The sequence below is a fragment of the Bombyx mori genome, chromosome 27 (assembly GCF_030269925.1).
Source record: "Bombyx mori chromosome 27, ASM3026992v2".
Classification (NCBI taxonomy): domain Eukaryota; kingdom Metazoa; phylum Arthropoda; class Insecta; order Lepidoptera; family Bombycidae; genus Bombyx; species Bombyx mori.
In genome coordinates, this window is record NC_085133.1 from 1,816,182 (window position 1) to 1,842,061 (window position 25,880).

Genomic DNA, 25,880 nt, shown 5'->3' on the forward strand with positions numbered 1-25,880 from the left:
ATGAGGTGATGGCGGCTGTCGCTGTCCAGGGCAAATGCGCACTGGAAAATGTAACCGTAGGCGAGCCGCGCCGCGGTTATACCGGGGCCAGCTCGGTGTGGGTGCGTTGCCCGGTGGAGGCGGCTGCCTCCCTGGCTGCTCCCCCGCCCGGGAGACCATCAGGAAATCCAGGCATACTGCGCGTGGGCTGGATAGCGGCCCACGTACGCTTGCTTGAGTCACGCGCCTGGCGATGCCTTCGGTGCTTTAGCACTGGACATGGCTTCGCCAGGTGCACCAGCTCGGTTGACCGCAGCGGTCTATGTTTCCGCTGCGGCCAACCTGGTCATAAAGCGGCGTCCTGCACGGCCGCCCCGCACTGCGCTCTGTGCGCTGCGGCCGGGCGTAGGGCAAACCACCGGGCGGGAGGCAAGGCTTGCTTCCCGTCCGGTGTTAATACTGAACGCAACCGGCGCCGAAAATCAAGGCGCCGGCAGAAGAGAAGGTTGGCCAGAGGAGCACTGGCCAATGTTGCAATCCCCGCTGCGGCGCCGGTGCCGGAGGGTGGGGGCAGCGGTGAAGAGGAGGGGGCGATGGATGTGGTTCAACAGTAATGGACCACACCTATCGCTTCCTCCAAGGAAACCTGAACCACTCCGCCAGAGCTCAGGACATGCTGTCTCAGAGCATGGTGGAGTGGTCCATAGACGTGGCTGTGGTCGCCGAGCCGTACTTCGTTCCCCCGGCAAATGATTGCTGGTTCGGGGACGATGGCGGCCTGGCGGCCATAGTCATAAGAAGAGACGCGACGATCCCCCCCTTGGCGATGGTGACCAGGGGCCAAGGGTTCGTCGCGGTGCAGCTGGAAGGGACCGTCGTGATCGGGGCGTACTTCTCTCCGAATAGGCCTACTGTCGAGTTCGGGCATTTCCTGGACGGGATCGGGGCGATTGCTCGCCGCCTCGCTCCTCGTCCAGTGATTCTCGCGGGGGACCTCAATGCGAAGTCTGTCGCATGGGGCTCCCCCCGCTCGGACGCTCGTGGTAGGCTGTTGGAGAGGTGGGCGAACGTGGCCGGCCTCTATTTGTTGAATAGAGGGTCGGTTGCGACGTGCGTGCGGTGGCAGGGCGAGTCTATTGTGGACGTTACGTTCGCGAGCCCGGCCATCGCGCGCCGTATTCGCGACTGGAGGGTTCTGGAGGGGGCGGAGACGCTGTCAGATCACCGGTATATTCGATTTGATCTCTCCGCCCGCTCCACAGTCGCGGTCGCCTACGGGGACCACCCCCGTGGTGCATCCCGGTCATTCCCCAGGTGGGCACTGAAGCGCTTGAATAAGGCGCTACTGATGGAAGCTTCTACGGTGGCGGCGTGGGCGCCCATGCGTCCACATCCAGTTGAGGTCGAGGACGAAGCGGGGTGGTTCCGGGACACGATGCGTCGCATCTGTGACGTGTCGATGCCCCGGATTAGCCCTCGACCTCCCAATCGCCAAGTGTACTGGTGGTCGCCCGAAATCGCGCAACTCCGTGTGGAGTGCGTTCGGGCGAGGCGCCAGTGTGCGAGGCATCGCCGCCGTCGCCTGCCGCGGCGCAACGATCCGGTGGCGTTCGCGGTGGTAGAGGCCCAGCTGTACGGCGCATTTCGCGTCGCACAGAGGGCGTTGCAGCTGGCCATCAGAAGAGCCAAGGACCAACACATGGAGGGTCTCCTGGAGACGCTGGATGAGGATCCGTGGGGGCGACCCTATCACATGGTGCGCAATAAAATGCGCCCATGGGCCCCCCCAATCACGGAGCGTCTCCAGCCTCAGCAGCTGCGGGACATCGTCTCGGCGCTGTTCCCGCAGGAGCAGGGGGGATTTGTCGCTCCCGCTATGGGCGCGCCGCCGGAATACGACGGCGACGCCCCTGCTGAGGTGCCCCATATAACAGGGGCGGAGCTCCGTGTGGCAGTACGCAAAATGTGCGCAAAGGACACTGCACCTGGCCCGGACGGCGTCCATGGCCGGGTTTGGGCCTTGGCTCTTGGTGCCCTAGGGGACCGACTCTTGAGACTTTATAACTCCTGCCTCGAGTCGGGACGGTTTCCTTCATCGTGGAGGACGGGCAGACTTGTGCTGTTGAGAAAGGAGGGGCGCCCGGCGGATACTGCCGCCGGGTACCGTCCCATCGTGTTGCTGGATGAGGTGGGCAAACTGCTGGAACGCATTCTGGCAGCCCGCATCATCCAGCATCTGCTCGGGGTGGGACCCGATCTGTCGGCGGAGCAGTATGGCTTCCGAGAGGGCCGCTCAACGGTGGACGCGATCCTTCGCGTGCGGGCCCTCTCGGAGGAGGCCGTCTGCGGGGGTGGGGTGGCCTTGGCGGTGTCGCTCGACATCGCCAATGCGTTTAACACCCTGCCCTGGTCCGTGATAGGGGGGGCGCTGGAAAGACACGGAGTGCCCCTCTACCTTCGCCGGCTGGTCGGCTCCTACTTGGAGGACAGATCGGTCACGTGTACCGGACACGGTGGGGTCGTGCATCGGTTCCCGGTCGTGCGCGGTGTTCCACAGGGGTCGGTACTCGGCCCTCTTTTGTGGAATATCGGGTATGACTGGGTGCTGAGGGGTGCCCTCCTCCCGGGCCTAAGCGTAATCTGTTACGCAGACGACACGCTGGTCGTGGCCCGGGGAGGGAGCTTTGCTGAGTCTGCTCGTCTTGCCACCGCTGGGGTAGCGCATGTCGTCGGCAAAATCAGGAGATTGGGCCTCGACGTGGCGCTCAGTAAATCCGAGGCCATGTGGTTCCACAGGCCCCGGAGAGTGCCACCTGTCGATGCCCATATCGTGGTTGGAGGCGTCCGGATCGGGGTCGGGGTGCAGTTAAAGTACCTCGGCCTCATTCTGGACAGTCGTTGGACCTTCCGTGCTCATTTTCAGCACCTGGTCCCTCGTTTGTTGGGGGTGGCCGGCGCGTTAAGCCGGCTTCTTCCCAACATCGGGGGGCCTGACCAGGTGACGCGCCGTCTCTATACGGGGGTGGTGCGGTCAATGGCCTTATACGGGGCACCCGTGTGGGGCCAGTCCCTGGCCGTGGGGGTAGCGAAGTTGCTGCAACGGCCGCAACGCACCATCGCGGTCAGGGTCATCCGTGGTTATCGCACCATCTCTTTTGAGGCGGCGTGTGTACTGGCTGGGACGCCGCCTTGGGTCCTGGAGGCGGAGGCGCTCGCTGCTGACTATCAGTGGCGGGCTAACCTTCGTGCCCGGGGCGTGGCGCGTCCCAGCCCCAGTGTGGTCAGAGCGCGGAGGGCCCAATCTCGGCGGTCCGTGCTGGAGTCATGGTCCAGACGGCTGGCTGATCCTTCGGCTGGTCGTAGGACCGTCGAGGCGATTCGCCCGATTCTTGTGGATTGGGTGAATCGTGACAGAGGACGCCTCACTTTCCGGCTCACGCAGGTGCTCACTGGGCATGGTTGCTTCGGTGAGTTCCTGCACCGGATCGGAGCCGAGCCGACGGCAGGGTGTTACCATTGTGGTTGCGACTTGGATACGGCGGAGCACACGCTCGTTGCCTGCCCCGCATGGGAGGGGTGGCGCCGTGTCCTCGTCGCGAAAATAGGAAACGACTTGTCGTTGCCGAGTGTTGTGGCATCGATGCTCGGCGACGACGAGTCGTGGAAGGCGATGCTCGACTTCTGCGAGTGCACCATCTCGCAGAAGGAGGCGGCGGGGCGCGTGAGAGACGCACAAGCCCGCCGCCGTCGAGCGGGGGCCAGGGAGGCGGATCTCGCCCAAGCCCTGGCCCTCTAAGTGTTTCGGGTCCCCCTCATATGTCGGTCTGGGGCCCGGCGAAGGGGGCCTAAGAAGACGACGTGCAAGCTGCTCTGCACGCGTTTTACGCAAGAGCATCCGGGTGATGGAAGGCCGGCTATCCTCGACCCACGCTGGTTCTGACCCAGCGGGGTATTTCGTAGGATAACCCATTCAAACCGGCGCCATCTAGGCGGGCTTCGGACAGCCTGCCGACCGAGAGGGCTGGTGGTCGTGGCGCCGACGATCGCTGGCCTGGCGTCCCGAGGGGGAGGGTGATGAGAGAGATGTGCTCCGCACTAAACGCTTCACTTTCCTCCCTTTGCCTCTTCATGAGTTCTGTCTCATGCGAGGTTTGGACGTTGGTTGTTGAGCGACAGGAGGTTTTAGTCGGTTCGACTCCGACATGCCCCACCCCCCATCCCCAGTGGAGGGTGGGAGTCCGGCGATTTCCTTCTGACCAAAAAAAAAAAAAAAAAAGGCGAGTGTCGCGATCCTACCGACTGCGCCAGTTAAGTTACGGCGAACGAGTTAATTATAAAAAAAAGAATTTATTTAATTAAAACGATGTTTATTCGTTTGAATGTACTACAAGACTAATTTATAATTACAATATATTTATTAAAGTAAACTTATTGCTAAATCTGCAATGGTGCAGTTTCTGTTATGACGCACGGGGTCATCCGATGTGGATTCAGCAAATACGGGCATCGGGCGATTGCCTAACTAGAGTCATATTTTTTTGTACCTACCCGTGGAGGTCCTACCACCAGTAATTACGCAAATTATAATTTTTGCGGGTTTGATTTTTATTACACGATGTTATTCCTTCATCGTCAGCCGTGAACATTTATTATGTACGTATTTCATTAGAAAAATTGATACTTGCCGGCGGGATTCGAACACCGGTGCATCGCTACATACGAATGCAGCGGATGTCTTATCCTTTAGGCCACGAAAACTTAAAAAATTTCACCCTATCTAAAATGAAGCAAGAACAGAAATATTGGAATTCGCAACGGTGCGTTACGCCTGAGAAATCGTATCGGGAAAGTAAAAGATATTTTCACTTTACACAACACATTTGTATTTTTTAAGGTATGTACGTATGTTTATACGCGAATCGTAAACATAATTAGTGGAGACCAGTCGAGTGACTTTTTTTTTTTTATTGCTTTCGATAGGCAGACGAGCTTACGGCTCATCTGATGGGAAATGATAACCGTCGCCCATAGACATCCAAACTACATCAGTGACTCAGATGCGCTGCCTATCCTGGCCTGGATGGGCAGCCCTATGTATGTTACACCGGCTATCCTGTCCTTCAGACCGGAACACAGTATTACTGTTTTGCGGCAGAAATAGACAGGACGGTGGTACCAACCCGGGCGGGCTTCTACACAGAACCCTACCACCAGTAAAACTTACGATGTACGACTTACGATGGAATACCCTCAGTATTTACCAATATACACTTCTGACCTATTATATCGCATAGTAGATGGTATCAAGGGCCTGAATTAACAGACTTAATTATAGGGTTCGTTGATTGGCTGTGTTTATGTTGTCCGAATCTCTGTCCAAACCAGAAAACTAGGCTGTATTTATGTTGTTATAACGACTATCGCAACCCTGCGAAACTGGATCACACGACTGCTTTTCAGCACATACATGTGAAATGATAATTAAAAAAAAAGTGTGCAATTCACACGTGGTAGAAGTGAAACCTTCCAAAATTAAAATACAATTATCCTAAACGTCTTAAGTATATGTAAAATTTTGTCATTAGTAAATAATTGTAAGGTAGCGCCCTCTGTGAATTGATATTTTAATTTCACGTATAATCCTAAATTAAAATTCACTACAAGAGCTTTCATACACACGTTAGTATTAAAAAATCTCACAGATGGCGCTGTATTAAATAGTATGTATATTTCTGTCTCATTCTTTGCTGGCTTCATCCTACACATTTTTGTATTTGAGTCTCTTACCTGTCGTTTTTTCCGTTGCATCCGGTTTGAAATCACAACGATTCTAAAGAAGTTTTCACTTCAATAGTACTTTTGTTCGAATAGATTTGTAAGATTTATTTAAAAAGCGGCATCATTTTGCTTGTCACTTACTGTCGAAGGTTAGAGCTGTCAATGCTATGTAAAAGTGGAGGTAGTCAAGAATAAAGATTGCTTACGGTGTCAGAGCTTTAAACGAATCATCATCACAAAGTGCTCACAAATTCAAGCTTAAAAATTTCAACAACACCCCTGTGTGCTTAGTGCGAGTTTCTTAACGTTCTCGATAGCGTAAAAGTTAACCCAATTTTGTATGCAGTTGGAACAGCGCCCCTAGCGGCAAACTTAGGCAAACGTTACAACTCCATACAAATTTGCGTTAACTTTTACGCTATCGAGAACGTTAAAAAACCCGCACTAAGCACAGAGTTCTTATAATGCGTTAATTTGGTTCCAAATCATCCGGTAGTGTTTGAACACTTACTGATAGACTCGAGCTGCCCGGCGTGGTCCCGTAACCAGAGGAGGGCAGCGATGCCACCGACCACCTGCGACCGTCGCTGTTGACAAGAAGACAACATGATAATCATTTAAAGAAAAAATGTCGACACCTCAGATATCGCCTCCTATTTAAAATTACATCAGTTGTTTTATTTTTTCGCAGCTACAATCTGCATTATCAAGATTGATACCTAAAGGGTTCAGACAAAAAAAAACCACCCTCTTTTTAGTCGTTTTAAATGTTATCGCCGATATTCGATGACATGACCAAGGTGTCGGTTAAAACCGGACTGGAAAGAGCGTAAGCAGTTATATCTGCCCCTAAAATCCTACCCGTGACCATGACCCGCCGAAGTAACGAGATCTAATTGAATGTCAAAATTCTGGTAAATTTCCTTTCCGGCCTTTGGTAAATTTCCACATATCCGCTAATAGAAAAATCTGTCTTATCGTGGCTTGCCTTAATGTTGTCGTATCGCAACGTGACGTACGTATGTCATGTTACCGAATGAACTGTTTGAATGTTTCCAATTTGCAAATGTGTGTCATCCAGCAAAGTCGAAACCTTGCAGATTCTACACCCATGTGTTTCTCTGCGAGTTATAAAATACGTATTTATTGCAAGTGACTGGTGTGCCAATACTTCTTCTTAACCTTATCCCACATAGCGTGGTGTCGGCACAGCATGTCCCTCTTATCATGCTATCATGTATAACTATTTGGCATGAGTTTTATTTACGACAAGTCGCCTGACTGACGTCATCAATACATGTGCCACATAGACTCCATATTAACAATAATAAAATGCATTAGGTATATCCGTCATTGATAAACTTGTCGAACTAGAAGTCATCGGGTGATTAGCAGAGCCCATAGATATCACAACGTTAAAGCCGTCCCCAAAACAAAAACAAAAAAATATTAGTTTGATATTTATTACACAATGCTATTTCCAAGATCGTGGAAGTCATTCGTGAACATGAGTTACGTATTTCATTGCAAAAATTGGTAGCTGCCTGTGGGATTCGAACACCGGTACAGTCGCATCGCTCGATACGACTACACCGGGCGTCTTATCTTCGAGGCCACGACGATTAGAATATACATGAGAATTTAATACTATGTTGTATCCGTTTTGCCGAAAAGTGAACGTTGTTAGTATCACGTCACGTCTTGCTACATACGCTATGTACATTTTAATTTGATTATCAGTATTCAGCTCTGTAAATCAACATTACAAACATAAGAGTCGAATATCCGATGATATCATCTTTTAATTACCCATAACGTATCAAACATCTACACGCACACGAAGATATAAAAATAAGGTTGTTTTCAGAAAAATGATCCGACCTTAAGTTTTTTTTTTATTAAATCAACAATTATCAGCTGCCTGACTATGCCCTCGTCATTGTCGGCGTTCAATGGCAACGATCAGGCGTGTCATCTTCTTCTTCAAATCGTGTCCATCCAATGCTGAGTGTAGCTCTCTTCGAGTGCACCCCATTCTCTTCGGTCTCTTGCCTTTCTCATCCAGTCTAACTACTTTGACCAGGTTATCGATCCACCTCGTTGGTTGTATGCCCACATTATGACGTCCAGTACGATATCTTCACTCCAGTACTTCTGTGCCCCACCGATCGTCAGTGCGACGGCATATGTGGCCAACCCACTTCCACTTTTTCCGAGCAATTTTTGCGTAATTACTGGTGGTAGGACCTCTTGTGAGTCCGCATCGGTAGGTACCACCTCCCCGCTTATTTCTGCCGTGAAGCAATAATGCGTTTCGGTTTGAAGGGTGGGGCAGCCGTTGTGACTATACTGAGACCTTAGAACTTATATCTCAAGGTGTGTGGCGCATTTACGTTGTAGATGTCTATGGGCTCCAGTAACCACTTAACACCAGGTAGGCTGTGAGCTCGTCCACACATCTAAGCAATAAAAATAAAATTTAAAAAAAACACTTTCGGAGTGTCATAAACTCGATCAATATAAAAGACAAAGTAAAATCAGTTAACCAGCCAGCTGCCTAGTCAATAGTATTTTTTAATACGCAAACAAGGCTCTTCAAATAAAGAAATCATTTAAGCCGGGTCATTTTCCGTGACGTCACAGCTAATTGAATTAATCTTTAAAGAACATAATCTTCGAACACCTCAATCAAACGTCACCTTCGGTTTAGAGCATTCGAGATCACAAAACCTGATCCCGATTGTTTTTTTCTTTGGGAACGATAATTCGACGGGTAAAAGCCTATTTGGTTTAAGCCACATTTTTGCAACTTTACACGAGAGCCATTTAATATTTAAAATTTGGAAAACATATCATAAGAAAAAATCTTCTTCAGATATTTTAATAATTAATTGAAGTTCTTTTTTTTTTTTTTTATTGCCTTTGTAGGCAGACGGGCATACGGCCCACCTGATGGTGAGCGGTTACCGTCGCCCATGAACTTCAGCAATGCCAGGGGCAGAGCCAAGCCGCTGCCTACAAATTAAAATCAATTAAAAACACCAAACTGTTTATTACTAATACCAAATAAAAACCATTTTTTATTACAAAGATAAATGTCGCGTATTAAGCGAAATGCTGCTTAAACCAAGCCTTTCATCCGTCGAATATTACATCGCACCTTTAGAATTGAAGTGGCCTAATCTGTATTCCTTAAAAAAAAATTTTTTTTTTTTTTTTTTTTTCGATTACGATGTTACACTACAGTAAGCGCTTGAATTAAAAGAAATGGCAAAAGTATTTTTCGATGCCTCCAATGAACACTATTCTAACTCCAAATTCGTAGGTTTACAGGAGGAGCGTTTAAACGAAAAAAAGTTGATAAAGTCTTTATTATTGCAGATATATTTATGGTTTTTTCTTGTGTAACTAGCTGATTTACTCTCGCTTCGAACCCCATCAATAATGAATTTGTAATAATTTTAAAATAGTGAAGCGATTTGCGTGAAAGACGAAAATTTCAAAATTTTGAGTTGGAGTAGTAGTGTTCATTGGAGGCATCGTTTTGTCCTTTCTTGAGTAAAAGAGACTTTCATTTTATAAACTAATAGAATACATGTTTATAAATCGTTCGAAGTATAAAAATAAATTTCTTAAATTTTTTAAGTTATACCACTTCAATTCTAAACGTTGCGATATCGTTCAAGCGGTTCATTGAACTCGAGACGGGCAATGTAATTAAATAAATCAATAAACGGTACTCACATATCCTTGTTTCTGATTCGGTTTGACATGTAAACAATACGATTGTGTCATTAGATATAATGTTATCGTTCTAGAATGATTTTCTATTATAAAGATAATAATAATATGTAATAATAATTTTTATATAGTGTTTTTTAAAAATTGTATTTTTAATACCTTTTTTTTGAAAAATATTGTGTAATTAATAAAATTTTAAATAAATATAGATAGTATAATAATAATAAGCTATTTATTTCTTGCTTTTATAAAGTTTTTTAAAAATAATAAATATAAAGATAAAGATAAAGAAGCCTTTATTAAAAGCCTTAGCACGTTGCCTGCTGTGTAGGTCACCGGTGCCCTACGCGGCGCTCTGAAGTAATTATGTCGATTTCTATTACTAAGCGCCTGGATTGCTTAACTTTACCTTCTTTCATTTTTAATGTTTGATTTAGTCTTTTAGGTCTCTTAGAAATTGAGTCACTCCCAGTATATTCGAATTCCAGTCTACCAGAGTCTACTAGATATTCCGGTGCCTTAATCAGAAGATGGAAGAGAGAAATCGACATAATTACTTCAGTGCGCCGCGTAGGGCACCGGTGTCCTACATGGGGCAGTCAAAGATAAGATTCATATTTAGGTACATACTATTAATTTAATTTTGTTTTTCTAAGCATCTGACATCGGCTAAGATTATTTTGTTTTTCTATAAAATCCTACTAATATTATAAACGCGAAAGTTTGTAAGAATGTATGGATGTATGTTTATTACAGTTTCGCGCAAAAACTACTGAATGGATTTTGATGAAACTTTACACTAATATAGCTTACACATCAGAATGACACTTGTACTATAATTTATTAAGATATAGTGTAAATTACCAAAAATATAACGATAACAGTCAAGTAAAAAGTAAAAAAATCTGCCATCTCCGAGCTATTCTGGCGTGCGCCTCAAAAACCGTTGGAGTTGTTACACGTTTTATTATATAGACTTTGTAGTGCCACAACCGATAAATAAAAGACCTAAGCTTTTTTATAAAATAAACTTAAAACAAACAAAAGGAATCGGCCCGACGGAGGACACATCAAAGGAAAAACAAAACTGTTATTTTTATTTAATTCCGAGCATTTTCATATTTATATACCTTTTAAACCTTCTCTGGACTTCCACAAATAATTCAAGACCAAAACTAGCCATATCGGTTCAGCCGTTCTCGAGTTTTAGCGAGACTAACGAACAGCAATTCATTTTTATATATAGAGAAGATAATGAAAATGTTTATCTTAAATAGACCTACAAAAAATCTCGCAAGATACAGCATATATCTATATTTTATTTGTAAGTAATTATCGCCAAAATAGTTAACCGTGAATATAAGACGGGGAAAGATTAGATTTTTTGTTTGATAAGTTCTTTTTTATTGTGATTGTTACAGTCAGGACCAGATTTGTATTTAAAGAAAATTCAATAAGATCAATAATAAATTACAATTCCCAAATCGAAGCGAGGGCGGATCGCTAGTCTTTAATAATAGAGTGGTACAATTTAATATTATGTGGTAATACGAAACGTTGTGCTGCGGTGATGCGTAAATACCACAGCACGATCGTGAGACGAGGTCAAAGCCTCAATGGTATTATAATAATAATCGCCCTGTTTCAAAGAGGATGTAGGTATAAAGACGAAAGGATGATCTTCCACCGAGCGGGTGATATTGCTCGGTAGACCGACGGTCCTAATGTTGTTGTTCAGGACTTGTATATATGAAAGCTGGTCTTGAAAATGTCGTAAGCGAGATGCAGGCATATGTCAAATATCTTGCGCTGTATGATGGCTCGCTCTCACAAGGTGGCGGTCACCGTCCTCGCTCGCCGAACCCGTCGCTTGCGACGAATGGCTCGGCGAGTAAATTAACCCATAAACACACAGTTTCTCGCCGGATCTTCTCAGTGAGTCGCGCTTACGATTCGGTGATAGATTCGGCGAAGCACTGCTCTTGCTAGAGTTAGTGTTAGCAATACCTCCGGTTTGAGCCCCGAGCGCACGCACTGGGTAAGTGGGGTTTTGGTAAGGTTTTTTACTTGATCAGTCCAACGCATGGGGCTATTTTTTTTCTACCTCAGCTGATAGCCACTCACACCAAACGGCCAAGAGCTCGTCCAACCATCAAAGCAACAAAAAAACCGGGATACAGTGCATCAACCCTATCTAGACCGATAAGTCCAGTTTTTTTTTTATTGCTTACATAGGTGGACGAGCTCACAGCCCACCTGGTGTTAAGTCGTTACTGGAGCCCATAGACATTTGCAACATAAATGCGCCATCCACCTTGAGATATAAGGTCTAAGGTATAGTGAATAAAGGTAAGGTGAGGTATAGTGATTAGTAGGCAGAGGCTTGGCTCTGCCCCTGGCATTTCTAAAGTCCATGGGCGACGGTAACCACTCACCATCAGGTGGGCCGTATGCTCGTCTGCCTACAAGGGCAATAAAAATAATAATAATAATAATATGTGAATAAAATTGAGAAGCCCTACGTACCCTAGTCGAAACTGTAGCAGACAATTGATATTCTATACGCCGCCACTACGCCAATTACCAATTTAAACGCAGACGATACAATGGCCAAACAATGGACAACTCTATTGAGAGTGCTTCGTATAAATTACAAACCGGTATTAACCAGTTTCGACCGCTTTAACAAAAGAATAGTTGACAGATCAAACGTTACTGCTAGTGTGAAAATTTGATAAATTTTTAAGGCGAAACGCGAGTGTTTAAAAATACTAGAGGTTCCGCAGTATTCGAAATTCGACTATAATTAATTGGAATCGTAAGTTTGTACACTATTATGATTATATTTTCAACGCCAAGACTACACTTTAGAAAAATATGACAAACAATATTTAATCTATTCTCAATTTGACCAAAGTTTGACAATAAATAAATAGTATCCACGCGCGTGTGTGTCAAATACGTAGTAGTGTGTGTAATCTTTTCTTTATTGATTTAATGTATCTTTTATGCATTATTTTAAAAAAATGTTAGCATTGTGCACTTCTTCTCTATATTCTCTATAAGTGTGGAAAATTTCATACTCCTCCGTCCGCGCAATTTTCGTAAAATGGGATACAAAGTTTTTGCTTCATTGTATTAATATAATAGATATTGCCGTCTTTTTCATTAACCCTTTCAGAAAGTAGGAAAGGCTCTGAAGCCGCTGAGTATCAAAGGCAAGCTTTTGTTTGTCCAACTAAAAGAAAAATAAGAAAGAGATTTTAAAATGTAAGCCTCGAAACAGTTTTCTGCCCGTACTTAGCTGAAAACTATATCGATTACTTAACATAGCGTTAATATTGAAAGAAGGTGCCGTGGAAGGGGTTACTTTTGATAAGAAAGGCAAAACGAGCCTATTTGCCATCACAGCACACTTCACAGTTCTTGATCTGAATATCAGCTTTCTTATCAAAAGTAACCCCTTCCACAGCACCTTCTTTCATCATTTCTAAAGATTTACTGTTTACAAATATATCTTCATATTCCTATTCAGATAAAGTTGAACGAACTTTATCTTCAATAATAATAAATTAGGTGCGATGAATAATCACCGAGTACCGAGACTAAAAGGTTGTTTATAAGTTCAGGATATGGCGCAATACTTTGTATTATTGCACAGTTGTATGCTTAGTGCGAGTCTTTTAACGTTCTCGATAGCGTAAAAGTAAACGCAAATTTGTATGGAGTTGTAAAGTTTGCCTAAGTTTGCCGCTAGGGGCGCTGTTCCAACTGCATACTGAGTTAACTTTTACGCGATCGTGAACGTTAAAAAACTCTCGCTAAGCACACTGACGTCAAAATGTTACATGCATGGGAAACATAAATTATATTTATCTAAACTATCGATCGACTGCCTTCGATTTTGGGATTCCCACAAGTTGAACACTAAATACATTTTTCAACGAAACTGACGTAATAAATTGACATTAATTGTAAACAATGAAAAATAAATTTTTGAACGTGTCTGCTGATCGGTCGACACGCAGCCGAGATTTTTAGAAGTACTTGATGAAAAACTTAATGCTTTTACTCAATCAATAAAAGTATATCACGAATAAAATAGCCATTGATCCAAAGGCGTCCTTTTTTGAATACCAATAGTAGGACACTATGACCGAATCTTCATTTTCTACCAACTGAAGGAAACCAAAACAGCGAGCGAAGCTGTGCGCCTGACATTTTTGATGTCTAGAAGCATCAGTGACCACTCATAAGGTGGGTAATATCTGGGTGGGTCCTACTGTCTATTAAGGCAATAAAAACTATTAAAAAAAACTTGGCCATTAACTATTATCCGAAAACATGTCTGCATCAGTAGTTCTCCCATTCGAGAAAGTGCCCTCGTGAAGATTTCTGATTTTGGTGTTAAGTGCTTACTGAGGCGTATTATATACATAATATGGAGCATGGATCCCACCATCAACTTTTAGATTTCATGTCATATTCTCGATTTTGTTTATGAAAGAGGGTAAGATAGGACCCACCCCTGCGGGCAAGGGCAGCGCTATAAAAATTAGGAACCAAACTACCAGTTTTAGCGACGGCTTATCTGGTCCTAAGCTGATAAAAAGTGATTCGGCCGCTTTTAGCATAATTGATTTATTGATGACTAGCTTTTGCCCGCGACTCCGTCCGCGTGGTATAGTTACTTTGGCATAACGCTAAATTTTACCCCCCACTTCATTTACGTAGAAAGTGAAAATATTTTGAAACATTATTTTTTATTGCTCCACTTGTATGGATCTCATGATGTTATTATAATATAGCCTATAGCCTTCCTCAATAAATGGGCTATCTAACACTGAAAGAATTTTTAAAATCGGACGAGAAGTTCCTGAGATTAGCGCGTTCAAACAAACTCTTCAGCTTTATTATTAATATAAAAGACTAGCGACCCGCCCTCGCTTCGCTTCGGAAACTGTAATATATTATTGATTTCTTCACTATTTAATGGATGTTATTATACATATAAACCTTCCTTTTCAATCACTCTATCTATTAAAAAAAAACCGCATCAAAATCCGTTGCGACTACTATTTAAAGTAAAACTATTTAAAGATTCAAGCATACATAGGGACAGGCAGATATAGGGACAGAGAAAGCGACTTTGTTTTGTACTATGTAGTGAAAAAGATAGTTAAATCACATCAAGGTACTCACAGCTCCTTGCCGCGTTTCACGCTGGACGAGAGAAGCGCGTGGTGCAGAGGGTGCGGGTGGTGAGCGTGAGGCCATCGCGGACCCTCGGCCGGAGACAGCGGACCGGTGCCCGGGGAACTGCACCTCCCTGACCCGATCTGACGACAAATGTAACATACCAGAACATTCTAGACATTCTAGAAAAAAAATCCAGTAAGTAGCTCTCAATAAATATTTTAACCAAACACATTGATTCAATTTATTAGGAACAAGCGGCCCGTTTCGGCTCCGCTTGGGTCTTTAACAAAAATTTCAACGATATTTGACGTTGTTTTATTTTTTTAAATAAAAGAACACTTGTTGCGGCATAACTATAATAGTTAGACATATGCTTTCGCGACACTTTTTGTAAATAATAATTTGTTCTACAAAGACGTAGTACATTAATTTATTCTATCATCATTAGTTTTCGCAGGGCACGCGATGTAAAGAATATTTTAGGTATTTTTTTTACACCTTGAGTTATATTATTGGAGTTTTACTAATGATCCTTAATTTTTTTCAAAAAAGATTATAGCCTATGTCGCTTGGGAATAGTGTAGCTTCCAAACAGTGAAAGATTTTTTCAAATCGGTTTAGTAGTCTCGAAGTCTATTCAATACAAAAAAACAAAGAAACAAACACATCTTTCCTCTTTATAATATTAGTATAAATAACAATTTAGAGGAAGAGGAAGAGGTAGACCTAAGAAAAAATGGATGGATTGCGTAAAAGACGATATATGTAAGAGGGAAGTGACCGAAGAAATGGTATATGATATCCTTATCCTTTAGGCCACTGTGCACTGGGCACAGTTCGTATCACAGAAGACCTGCATGTAATAAAACCGGCTTTTCATATTTTCGTAGCGTTAGCAACAAGTTATCATAAAGAACTTCAATGTCTGGACGTCCACTGATTAGCACGGTCCTTCGCCACGAATTTCCCAAGCTATTAGCGAATAGAGGCTTTGCAACGTTACAATTATGATTTAAATTGGCATGTCCAAGATCATATCTTACATAACCTTCACACATAAAACTTATGGGCTTACGGAATTTCCAAATTTGTTAGATTAAGTGTTTATGACCGTATTATAAGTACGATAGAATTATAATCTTATGCCGTGCAGTAAATCAGTCACAATACTTCGCTTTGAGCCACTTGACCGCAAGTGCGAACTTTCGTGCGCGGTCCGTGAGTAGCTGGAATAGCTTACTGGTGGTAGGACCTCTTGTGAGTCCGCACGGGTAGGTACCACCGCTCTGCCTATTTCTGCCGTGAAGCAGTGATGCGTTTCGGTTTGAAGGGTGGGGTAGCCGTTGTGACTATACTGAGACCTTAGAACTTATATCTCAAGGTGGGTGGCGCATTTACGTTACAGATATCTATGGGCTCCAGTAACTACTTAACACCAGGTGGGCTGTGAGCTCGTCCACCCATCTAAGCAATAAAAAAAAATAGGCCCCTAGGCTAGGAGTGGGTAATATCGGTTTTGCCGCGTATCGAATCGTATCTATATATCGAGTATCAATATCGGATATTGAATCTATATATTTTCTGAATCTATATATTGATGGATGCTAGTAGATTTTCTCGATTCATGATATTTGAGATTTGAAACGATACGCTGATATAATATCGTAGTAGATATAGATTTAAGTCAACGTTATACGGTTGGTTTTCTGATATCAATTTATAATATGATTTTAAAGGACATGAAAATAAAAATATCAAAAAAACTTTCCTTCATGCTTTTACCAGGCTTAGGACTGGCTACATTATTTTCAGTTTTTTGTATTTTGTGTCTTAATTTAAAATTACAAAATATACCAAAAGAGTGTAAATTTCAAAAGTTTAATACAAACACAAGAAATAAACTCAATTATTTGGATTCAACTAAAAATTGAAAAATGTGTACTTTAAAAATCAAACACAAAAAACTTTTAAGTATTTATAAACACTTGTCCAAAAATTCTAGTTCAAGGTCAAAGCGCGTGAAATTAAATTCAACGATGCAAATAGGCTATACTGCATTCAAGTTAGGGTCGAAAGTTGAAACTTCTTTCCTAAATTGTATCCTGCTGATACGCTAAGAATAATCTACAAACATATGGACTTAAATATAAGGTTTACAATTGTATGGATAATGCCTGTTTCTGTTTCATTCATCACATGATATCCCTATCGTGCGCTCACTCACTCTGGCCGATTCGATACGAACCAAACGAATATTGCTGATATTCACGAATCGGTACGTTATGCCGATGCGCATCACATCGAGCAATATCGTGTATCGGCTGATATCGTTATATAGATTTCGATTCACGAATCGGTATGATATGCCGATACGCATCACATCGAGCAATATCGTGTATCGGCTGATATCGATATATAGATTTCGTGCGGGGCGATATCGGATTCAACGATATGGCTGCGATATATAGATATTGAATCTATATACGATTTATATCACCCACTCCTACCCTAGGCTACTATCGATTAGGTAGGAAGAAAAAGTCGTACGCGAATATCGCTGAGGACTCTATTCAGGCTTTGTTTAAAGGAGATATCATAGCGCTTGGAAACCGCTGGTAGTCGGGTTATATACTACATTTTTGATCCAAGACAGAGTAAAATATTTTTCCAAAATAAGATGTTGATTACTGTTTCGGTTTTAACTTACATGGTATATAATGTAGGTATACCACATTTACATATCTTCTTTATTATTCTTCTTTATTCTTTATTGTACACACAGTTAATACAATATAACAATTGCGAAAAGTTATAAAATGGCGAGCTTAACTCAACAATTGAGTTATCTACCAGCTAACCGTTCTTAAAAAGGGTGAGCTTTAAGAAAGGTTAGCCAAAAAAAATTTTCGACGTTTATATTCCATCCCGACCCAAAAGCCAATATCTGTAACTTCAACTAAATCAATAAAAATATACACGTGTATCCAATATTCAGCAAGGACTTCGAACAGATTTGTTCCACTTGAGTTCACTTTCCAAACTTTGATTGCCAGCCAGCAATGAGCCCCTGTTACGTTGTTTACTCGTGGCCTTCAATCGCTTAAGATTCTGATCGAGATCAATTGGAATAGAAATATTGTGGATATAATTTTGTTCGTTCGTAGTCTACGCGATTCGGTCATTCGATCGTGGCGAGGATTGGCAGTTGTTGCCGGACTTCTAGGAAACTTCTAGATTTTAAAACGGCGTGATAGAACATGGTAATTTAATCTTCTGATGTTAATCGGTTATCAGAACCGAGATTCAGTTGTATTTGCAAACGCGGACAGAGCATTCATGGTAGAAATTCAATCCGGAAATACATGAAGTCAGCGTCAGAACGGTACTTCGATAAGACCATGCGTCATGATAATCGCCTTATCGTTGCCGCCGCTGACTACTCCCCTAATTCTGATCACGCGGAAGCCAGTTACCGACGAGGCCCTAGACACGTCCTTACGGATCCATCTGATCCAATAACCTTTGCATTAGACGCCTTCAGCTCTAACACTAAGAGCAGGCTAAGGAACCCCGCTAACCGTACTCGTCGAACTCGACAAAGAGGTCGGCGTGCAACCTAACCCATGAATCAGCTCGCTGAGTTTCTCGCCGGATCTTCTCAGCGCGTCGCGATTGATTCCGATCCGGTAGTAGATTCATTCGCGAAGCAATTGCTCTTGAGTTGTTAGGTCTCCTTCGGAGGCGCTCGGGCAGCTGTTAGCAAATCCCACCCCTTTTGGCTGAGGCTTTGCTTGCCCACCTGTCCTGGTAAAACTGGAAAGGCCTACGGGCCACCAGTAATCCTTCAATCATAAAAAAAGTAGAAATTGTCACTAGAGCTTACGACAGCAATTGAATAGATAATAGGCAGTTAGGTAGTAATATATGGTTAGGCTCATACCACAGACGGTATTTGACAAAAATAGTGGTTTGATAATCCATTAAATTTAAGTAACAAGTCTTACAACTAACTATGTTCTTCGATTGTTGTTCTATTAATCCAGATAAACCTTTCAAGGTAATCAGAGTACAATAGCAATTTAATAATACTTAGGCCAGTCCAGACTCATCTGTGACCAATCTACGCACTGTAATTCCTATAATCTTCCAATAACCTTACAACAATACTACTTCATCAGTTGACAAAAAACTAACTACGCCATTGACATTGCCTTCACCGTGCAAAACCAGTAACACTTCGACCGTATGTACTACCGAGACTTTATCAATTTTTATGACGCGATCTACTCGCAGATACGGTCATTACGTTTCACCTTGAGGCAGATCTTTGGCATTACACAGCTCGATGACTCACGGACATAGAAGTCGAAAATCTTAGTGTGCTCGCGATTTGCGACAGTGCGTATTATCAAGGTCAAACAAAACACGTTATTATCTATACTAATACTAATATACTAATACTAATATATACACGCGAGCAAAAGTTTGGAATCACTTACTGGAAATTGGTTCCGCGCGATCTTGCTTACTAAATAAAATTTTAATTATCATAAAAATTACATCATTTTAAAGGTACAACTGTCAACTTTAAATTGATACCAAATTAATTCAAATCGAGCCAGTAGTTAAGGAGCTATTCCGGATTAAGTGAAGGAGGTAGGAAAACAAGGAAATATGGTAAAATAATGAATGAATGAAACAACAAAAATTAATAAACAAAAATTTTATTTAGCCTTAAAATTAAGTGTCAGTACATTGTGTTCCCTCCCCTCGCCCTAATAACTGCTCGAAGACGAATCTTCATAGACCTGATCAGCTTTTGAATTGATTCTTGTGGGATATCTTCCCACTCCTCAATCAACGCCGATTTCAGCTCATTCAGACATGAAGGAGCAGGAGTTCTGGAACGAACCTTTCTCTTCAGTTCATCCCACACGTGCTCAATAGGATTCAAGTCAAGGCTGAGCGCGGGCCAGTCCAATGTGGCGATACCGACTTCTTCAAAGTATTCAGTTATTACACGGGCAGTGAAAGAACGAGCGTTATCGTGCATAAGGAGAAGTCATCACCGGTATATCCCGCATAGGGAACGACATGTTCTAGCAGAATATTGGAAATACACCGGTCCGTAGTTAGACCGCCTCCTCGTCCCCTGCCAGGCATGCAAACAAGCTCGGTTTTATCGTCGAAGGAAATGCCGGCCCACAACATACAAGAGCCGCCCCCAAAGCCACTGTTTCAGCGAAACAGCACTGCGCAAATTGCTCCCCAGGCCACCGGTAGACCCGACCTCTTCGGTCGCTGCCGTGCAAACACATCCTGCTCTCGTCGGAGGACAGGACTTGCCTCCATTACTCAACTTCCCAATCAAGATGGGTGGGAGCAAATTGAAGGCGTGCTTGTCGGTGAGCTGCCCTGAGTTTCGGGCCTGTGACAGACCTTTTTGGAGTCTGATTCGCTTGCTTTAGTCGTCGACGAACTATCCACTCGCTGGCTGCTACCCCACGAACATCTCTGGAGCTCCTGTTGGACGTCGACACTAGGTAAATGCCAATTTCGGAGAGAGATTGACACGATAAAACGGTCATTCCAATCCGATGTGCACCGGCGCCGTTCAGATCTTGGTCTCGGGATAAAGCTACCAGTCTCCCGAAAGCGCTTGCAAGCTTTTGTAATACAGGACTGGCTTATGTGGAGCCGACGAGCGACAACCCGCTGGTTGAGCCCTTCTTGCAATAGGACTACGATTGTGCTGCTTCTGTAGGTGTTGTCTACATTGTCGTACAAGGTAAAGGGTCAAAAGTAGCGAAGATGTGTACCGGACAACGTGTGAAAGTCGACTGATAAAGAAAATCCGATAACAGGTGCTTTTATAGGGGTCAATAGGTTGCAACTCGCGACGTATCAATCAATTGAAACACGTCTTTTTCGTTATTCCTTCACTTAATCCGGGATAGCTTCTTAAATACGGGCTTGATTTTAATGAATTTGGTATCAGTTTTAAGATAAGAGTTGAACCTTTAAAATGAGCTCATTTTTATGATTATCAAAAAAATATTTAGTACACAAGATCGCGCGGAACCAATTTCAAGTAAGCGATTCCAAACTTTTGCTCGCGAGTGTACTAATACTAATAATATTATAAAGAGGAAAGATTTGTTTGTTTGTTTGTTTCGAATAGGCTCCGAAACTACTGGACCGATTTGAAAAATTCTTTTTCCATTAGAAGCCGACATTGTCCCTGATGAACATAGGCTACTTTTTTTTTAATTTTTTTTTTAATTTTTTTTTTTGGTTTCATTTGTGTTTTAATGTTTCCGAAGCGAAGCGAGGGCGGGTCGCTAGTTCATAGAATATAAGAGTTCATGTTGCTGACATTCTGGGGGGATGACAATACGCCGTTCTTATTCTTGACCTTATACATACATTACGTGGGTTCGACGCAGCGTGTCTTCTTATCATGTCGCATAGGGACGTGTACTTAGTGAAAGTTTTTTAACTCAAATTTGTATGGAGTTGGAACAACGTAGGGAATGTTTTCCGCTAGGGGCACTATTCCAACTCAATATATACATAAAATTTTGAACCTACAAAAAAAAATCATCAAAATCGATTAAGCCGTTTAGGAGTTCACCAACATACACACGGACAGAAGAATTATAATGATATATTAGGATTTACCGGGTTATGAACTACCCACAGTGGTGAGCCGTAGTTGGGAACATGCGAGTGGGTTAAAATTCTAAGTTACCGATAAACGTAGTAATAGCATTTCTGTATAGTCGAGTTCCGACGCTACTTGTATTCTTAGAGCGAGTTTTTTAACGTTCTCGATAGCGTAAAAGTTAACTCAAATTTGTATGGACTTGGAACGTTTGCCTACGCTTGCCGCTCGTCCGTGGGACGGTGGGATGGATGTAATGTGCTCTGCGTCAACCCTGTCCCGCCGTCTCAATAGCCCCGACTGGGCTCCGGCCCGGTCCGAGGTAGGGCGCCGGTTGTGAGCGGCAGGAGTTTTTAGTGAGGTTCAACTTCCACATACCCCACCTGCCGCGCGGGTGGGGATCCGGCGATTTTCTCCTGTGAAAAAAAAAAAAAAAAACGCTTGCCGCTAGTGACGCTTTTCCAACTGCATACAAATTTGAGTTAACTTTTACGCTATCGAGAACGTTAAAAACTCGCACTAAGCAGTGAGGCAGCCTTTAAGTTGTTTATCAAAACTATATATATAAATTTTTTTTTGTAAATAAATACTTTTCTCTACATAGCTTCGGTTTTATATGTTAATGAAAACCGCAGAGCGACCATGCGTCCATTATTTCTAAGAATCCAATTAATTACGGCAGTCTCGTAGGGTCTGGCTGTAATACCATTACTTGCGGGCGTCTAGACTTTCATATTAAGTAGATTTTCGCTGTAAACAGACTTAAGCAGCGCCTTACTTTTTAAGTTTGTGAACACAATTTTAAGCGTTTTCTAAAATTCCAGTCGTACGTTTTATTATTATTATTATTACGACCGTCTGGTGTAGTGGTAAGTGACATGGTCACTACACAAGGGGATCGCGGGTTCGAATCCCGCCAAGGAAAGATATTTGTATGATAAATATAAATGTCTTTTCCAGGATTATGGATGTATATTAAATATATGTATGTGTATAATAAAAATCTTACATTTATTTCCGTTATCTGGTACCTGTAATACAAGTTCTTTACGAACTTATCACGGGACCAGTTAACGTGGCGTGATTGTTAGTAAATATTTATTTATTATTTATTTATTTATTATTACTTACTGAAACTTATTGAAACTAAAATGATAAACGATTGAATAAGTTAACGATTTAGACCAATGTTTCTCAAAGTGCAATGCGTGTGATCTTTAAAAATAAAGAACATACCAACTTAACACGTGTTTACGAACGAAATATCGACCTAACACTTAAATACAGAAAAACGGATGACGTATCTATTACTACTAGAGGTCCCGCAGTAGTTGAAATTCGACTATAATTAATTGGAATTGTAAGTTTGTACACTATTATGATGATTGTATTTTATACTTCTATAATCACAAATTTCGCCAGGACTACACTATAAAAAATATTAACAAAGGCAAACCATATTCTATTCTCAATTTGACAACGGACGTCAAGAACAAAAGTTTGACAATAAATAGTATGCATGCGTGTGTGCGTCAAATACATGGTATGTAGTGTGTGTAATGTATTCTTTATTGATTTAATGTATCTTTTATGCATTATTTTTTTGTGCATTGTGCACTTCTTCTCTATAAGTGTAGAAAATTTCATACTCCTCCATCCGCGCAATTTTCGTAAAAAGGGATACAAAGTTTTTGCTTCACGTATTAATCTATTATTATTGGTATTGTGAGTGAGATGTGTGAGTGAGACCTTTTTTAGACAGGGAAGTAGTTGTGATGGGGTTGATGGGGCTACCCTAATCCCATAAATGCCCTGCCGGTTCAGCCTTAACCTTAAAAGGCAATTCATGATTCTCTTACTTTTGTCGGTTTTAATAGGAGCCCCTCAGACAGCGCATCCTAATCCATGAGTCAAGTTAACAACAACGCATGATTGTTAGCTTTCCAAGAAGCAGTTACGCATTCCAGCTTAGAGGATCGAAAAGCTGTTGTATATACGCAGTTGAGACTGTCATTGTATGTCTCGAGCTAAATAAGCGGCATTGTATTCACGACGCGATTATAAACCGGACAAGATCGAGCAATAAAAAGCTAGATTAAGATAACCACATTCATTTTTTTATATCATTGCAAAAAAAAAACGGAATTTTCAAAAACAAAAATCGATGTTAAGTTATTTACCTTTGGGTTCAGCCGTGTGGTAACACGGAAGTTAATTACTGTAGGGCTGTCAGTCTTTCTCGTCAGGCGTTTTCGAATTCACAATATCCGTAGTATAATGAGATCAAAATCTTTCTTCAAAGCAAACGCGCAATCTATCGTTAATCGACCGATATAACCTTCTTCTTCTTAGTCGCATACTTCATTGCTGAAGGTAGTGTCCCTGAAAGCCCTTAGTGGCTCTTTGTACCATCAGCTTCCATTTCCTTCAGTTTCGGCTTCTTTCAGGGCGGTCGCAACAGAGAGTCCAGTGAGCGCAGTTATCTGATCTGACCAACGGTTTGGTGGCCGGCCGGCGGGTCTTTTCCCTTTTACCTTGCCCACCACAGTCACTCTTTCAAGGTTGTGTGGTGGCCGCCGAGCAATGTGACCAAAGTAACCAAGAACCGATATAACCTACCATATTCAAAATGGCTAGGTGGTGCGATGACCTCCGCACGGTGGCCGGCAAGAAGTGGATGAGGAGAGCCGCAGACCGGGCTCAGTGGTGTGGATTGGGAGAGGCCTATGTCCAGCAGTGGACGACTGTGGGCTGTTGATGATGATGATGATGATGATTCAAAATACGATCGTTGGAGCAGACAGGTTCTCGAGTGGACAGCGCGCAACGGAAAAAATAGCGCGGCCCCCTGACTAGTTGGTTCGATGACCTCCGAACGGTGGCCGGCAAGAGGTGGATGAAGAGAACTGAAGATCGGGCTCGGTGTTGTGAATTGGGCGAGCCCTATGTCCAGCAGCGTTAGGCAGCGGCTTGGCTCTGCCCCTGGCATTGCTGAAGTCCATGGGCAACGGTAACCACTCACCATCAGGTGGGCCATATGCTCGTCTGCCTAGAAGGGCAATAAAAATAAAATAAAATAAAAAGCAGTGGACGACTGTGGGCTGATGATGAAGATTCAAAATACGCCCTACTCATTTGTGAGCCCTATGTCCAGCAGTGGGCTGTGGACATCAGTCCACTGTCGTACAGTAGGGCGTATTTGTATGTAACCGGCATTTACGATTCAAATTAAACGCGAGTACAAAATTGGTACTTCAATTAATTACATAAACTGGAAAGTTGGTTATTTTTGCTGAACTGCGACTTGACAACCATAAACGAAACACAGTTACAGACTTACAAATAGAAAATTCATTACGTTACGTAATCTGTACGTTCGAGGACAAACAAACATGCTCATGTCTCATCGTAAACTGTTTGTATTAAAATTTGTTATGCTGCTGATAAATGAATGCTGTAATGGTTCTGTAGTACATAGTTTAACATATTATTGTAGTTCGTTAAAGTAATTCGATAGAAAAATGTTGTATATTGTTAAAGAAATATCATGATTGTCCAAGTAAGTTTTTATTTATTAGTATAGATGAAAAGAGTTTACGGCTTGTCTAACACATATTACAACAATGTACATGTCTATTATAAAAGTATAAAGAAACTTGCGAATTCGTTCGACAACGTCTAATGCCGGCCCTTCACATGCGTGCAAATATTCGTACATTGTACGAATATTTGCGCGCATATGAAGGGCCGTCAAACATTCATTCGCAAACTTAGCGGCTGTGCAAATGGGTTCGTTCGGTACTCAATTTGCGAACCCGTTTGCGCTTCCTCCTACACTTGTTTACGAATGTCTCACGAATTTCTCCTCCTTTTTAATTCAATAGAACATTGAAGAGAAAAAGAGCTTTGAATTCTTTCCCAGACATCATTAACAGCCATGCTGTTTTTATGGGATTTCTTTTGATGAAGATACGCTACACAGTAGACGTCACGATCTATGAAAATAGCGAAACGTCCGTTGCCTTCGCAATCCTCGGCGCAACTGGTCACACGAATGTGTGGGAGACTACGCGAAGGATCGTGGTTCGCGCGCTTTGATGTCTGTTAAAAAACCGACACAGCTTGGAAAACCACGAATGCAGCGAAAACTTTGCATAATCATTTGCAAATGTCGTCCTACACTTGCGGATTTGCGTATTCGTGCGAATATGAGTGACCGGTGTAAGGTTTTAAATCTGGTAGGTTCGTATAAAATAGGATGTTTCATGGATCCTGACTTTACCGCCATTAGGAAACTAACGCTCGAGAGAGACAACAGGATATCTCCACAGCTCCGTCCTTGTTCTTCCTTCCTACTCTTTGAGGTTCATTGTCCACACGTATCGGACATACAGTTTAGTCTTATATTAATTAGACTTAGGACCGCAAAGGGTTAAGCGTTTCAATGCCGGTATTCGTTTTGTATACAGCAAATAAGTGGTTGATGATATAGCAACGTTGTGTGGCTCAGCTGTTTCAC

General features: G+C 42.8%; 1 protein-coding gene across 6 annotated transcripts in view; it reads right to left on the reverse strand.

Annotated features, from left to right (window-relative positions):
• LOC101740445 (microtubule-associated serine/threonine-protein kinase 2) overlaps positions 1–25,880 on the reverse strand; it is a 126,183-nt gene that overhangs the window by 64,847 nt on the left and 35,456 nt on the right. For all 6 annotated transcript variants that reach the window (XM_021346221.3, XM_062676434.1, XM_021346223.3 and 3 more), the window contains exons 4-5: positions 14,701–14,837; positions 6,269–6,344 (exon numbers count right to left, since the gene is read on the reverse strand). In XM_021346221.3, the coding sequence (XP_021201896.2) occupies positions 6,269–6,344; positions 14,701–14,837 (213 nt within the window). The remainder of the gene's footprint in view (positions 1–6,268; positions 6,345–14,700; positions 14,838–25,880) is intronic.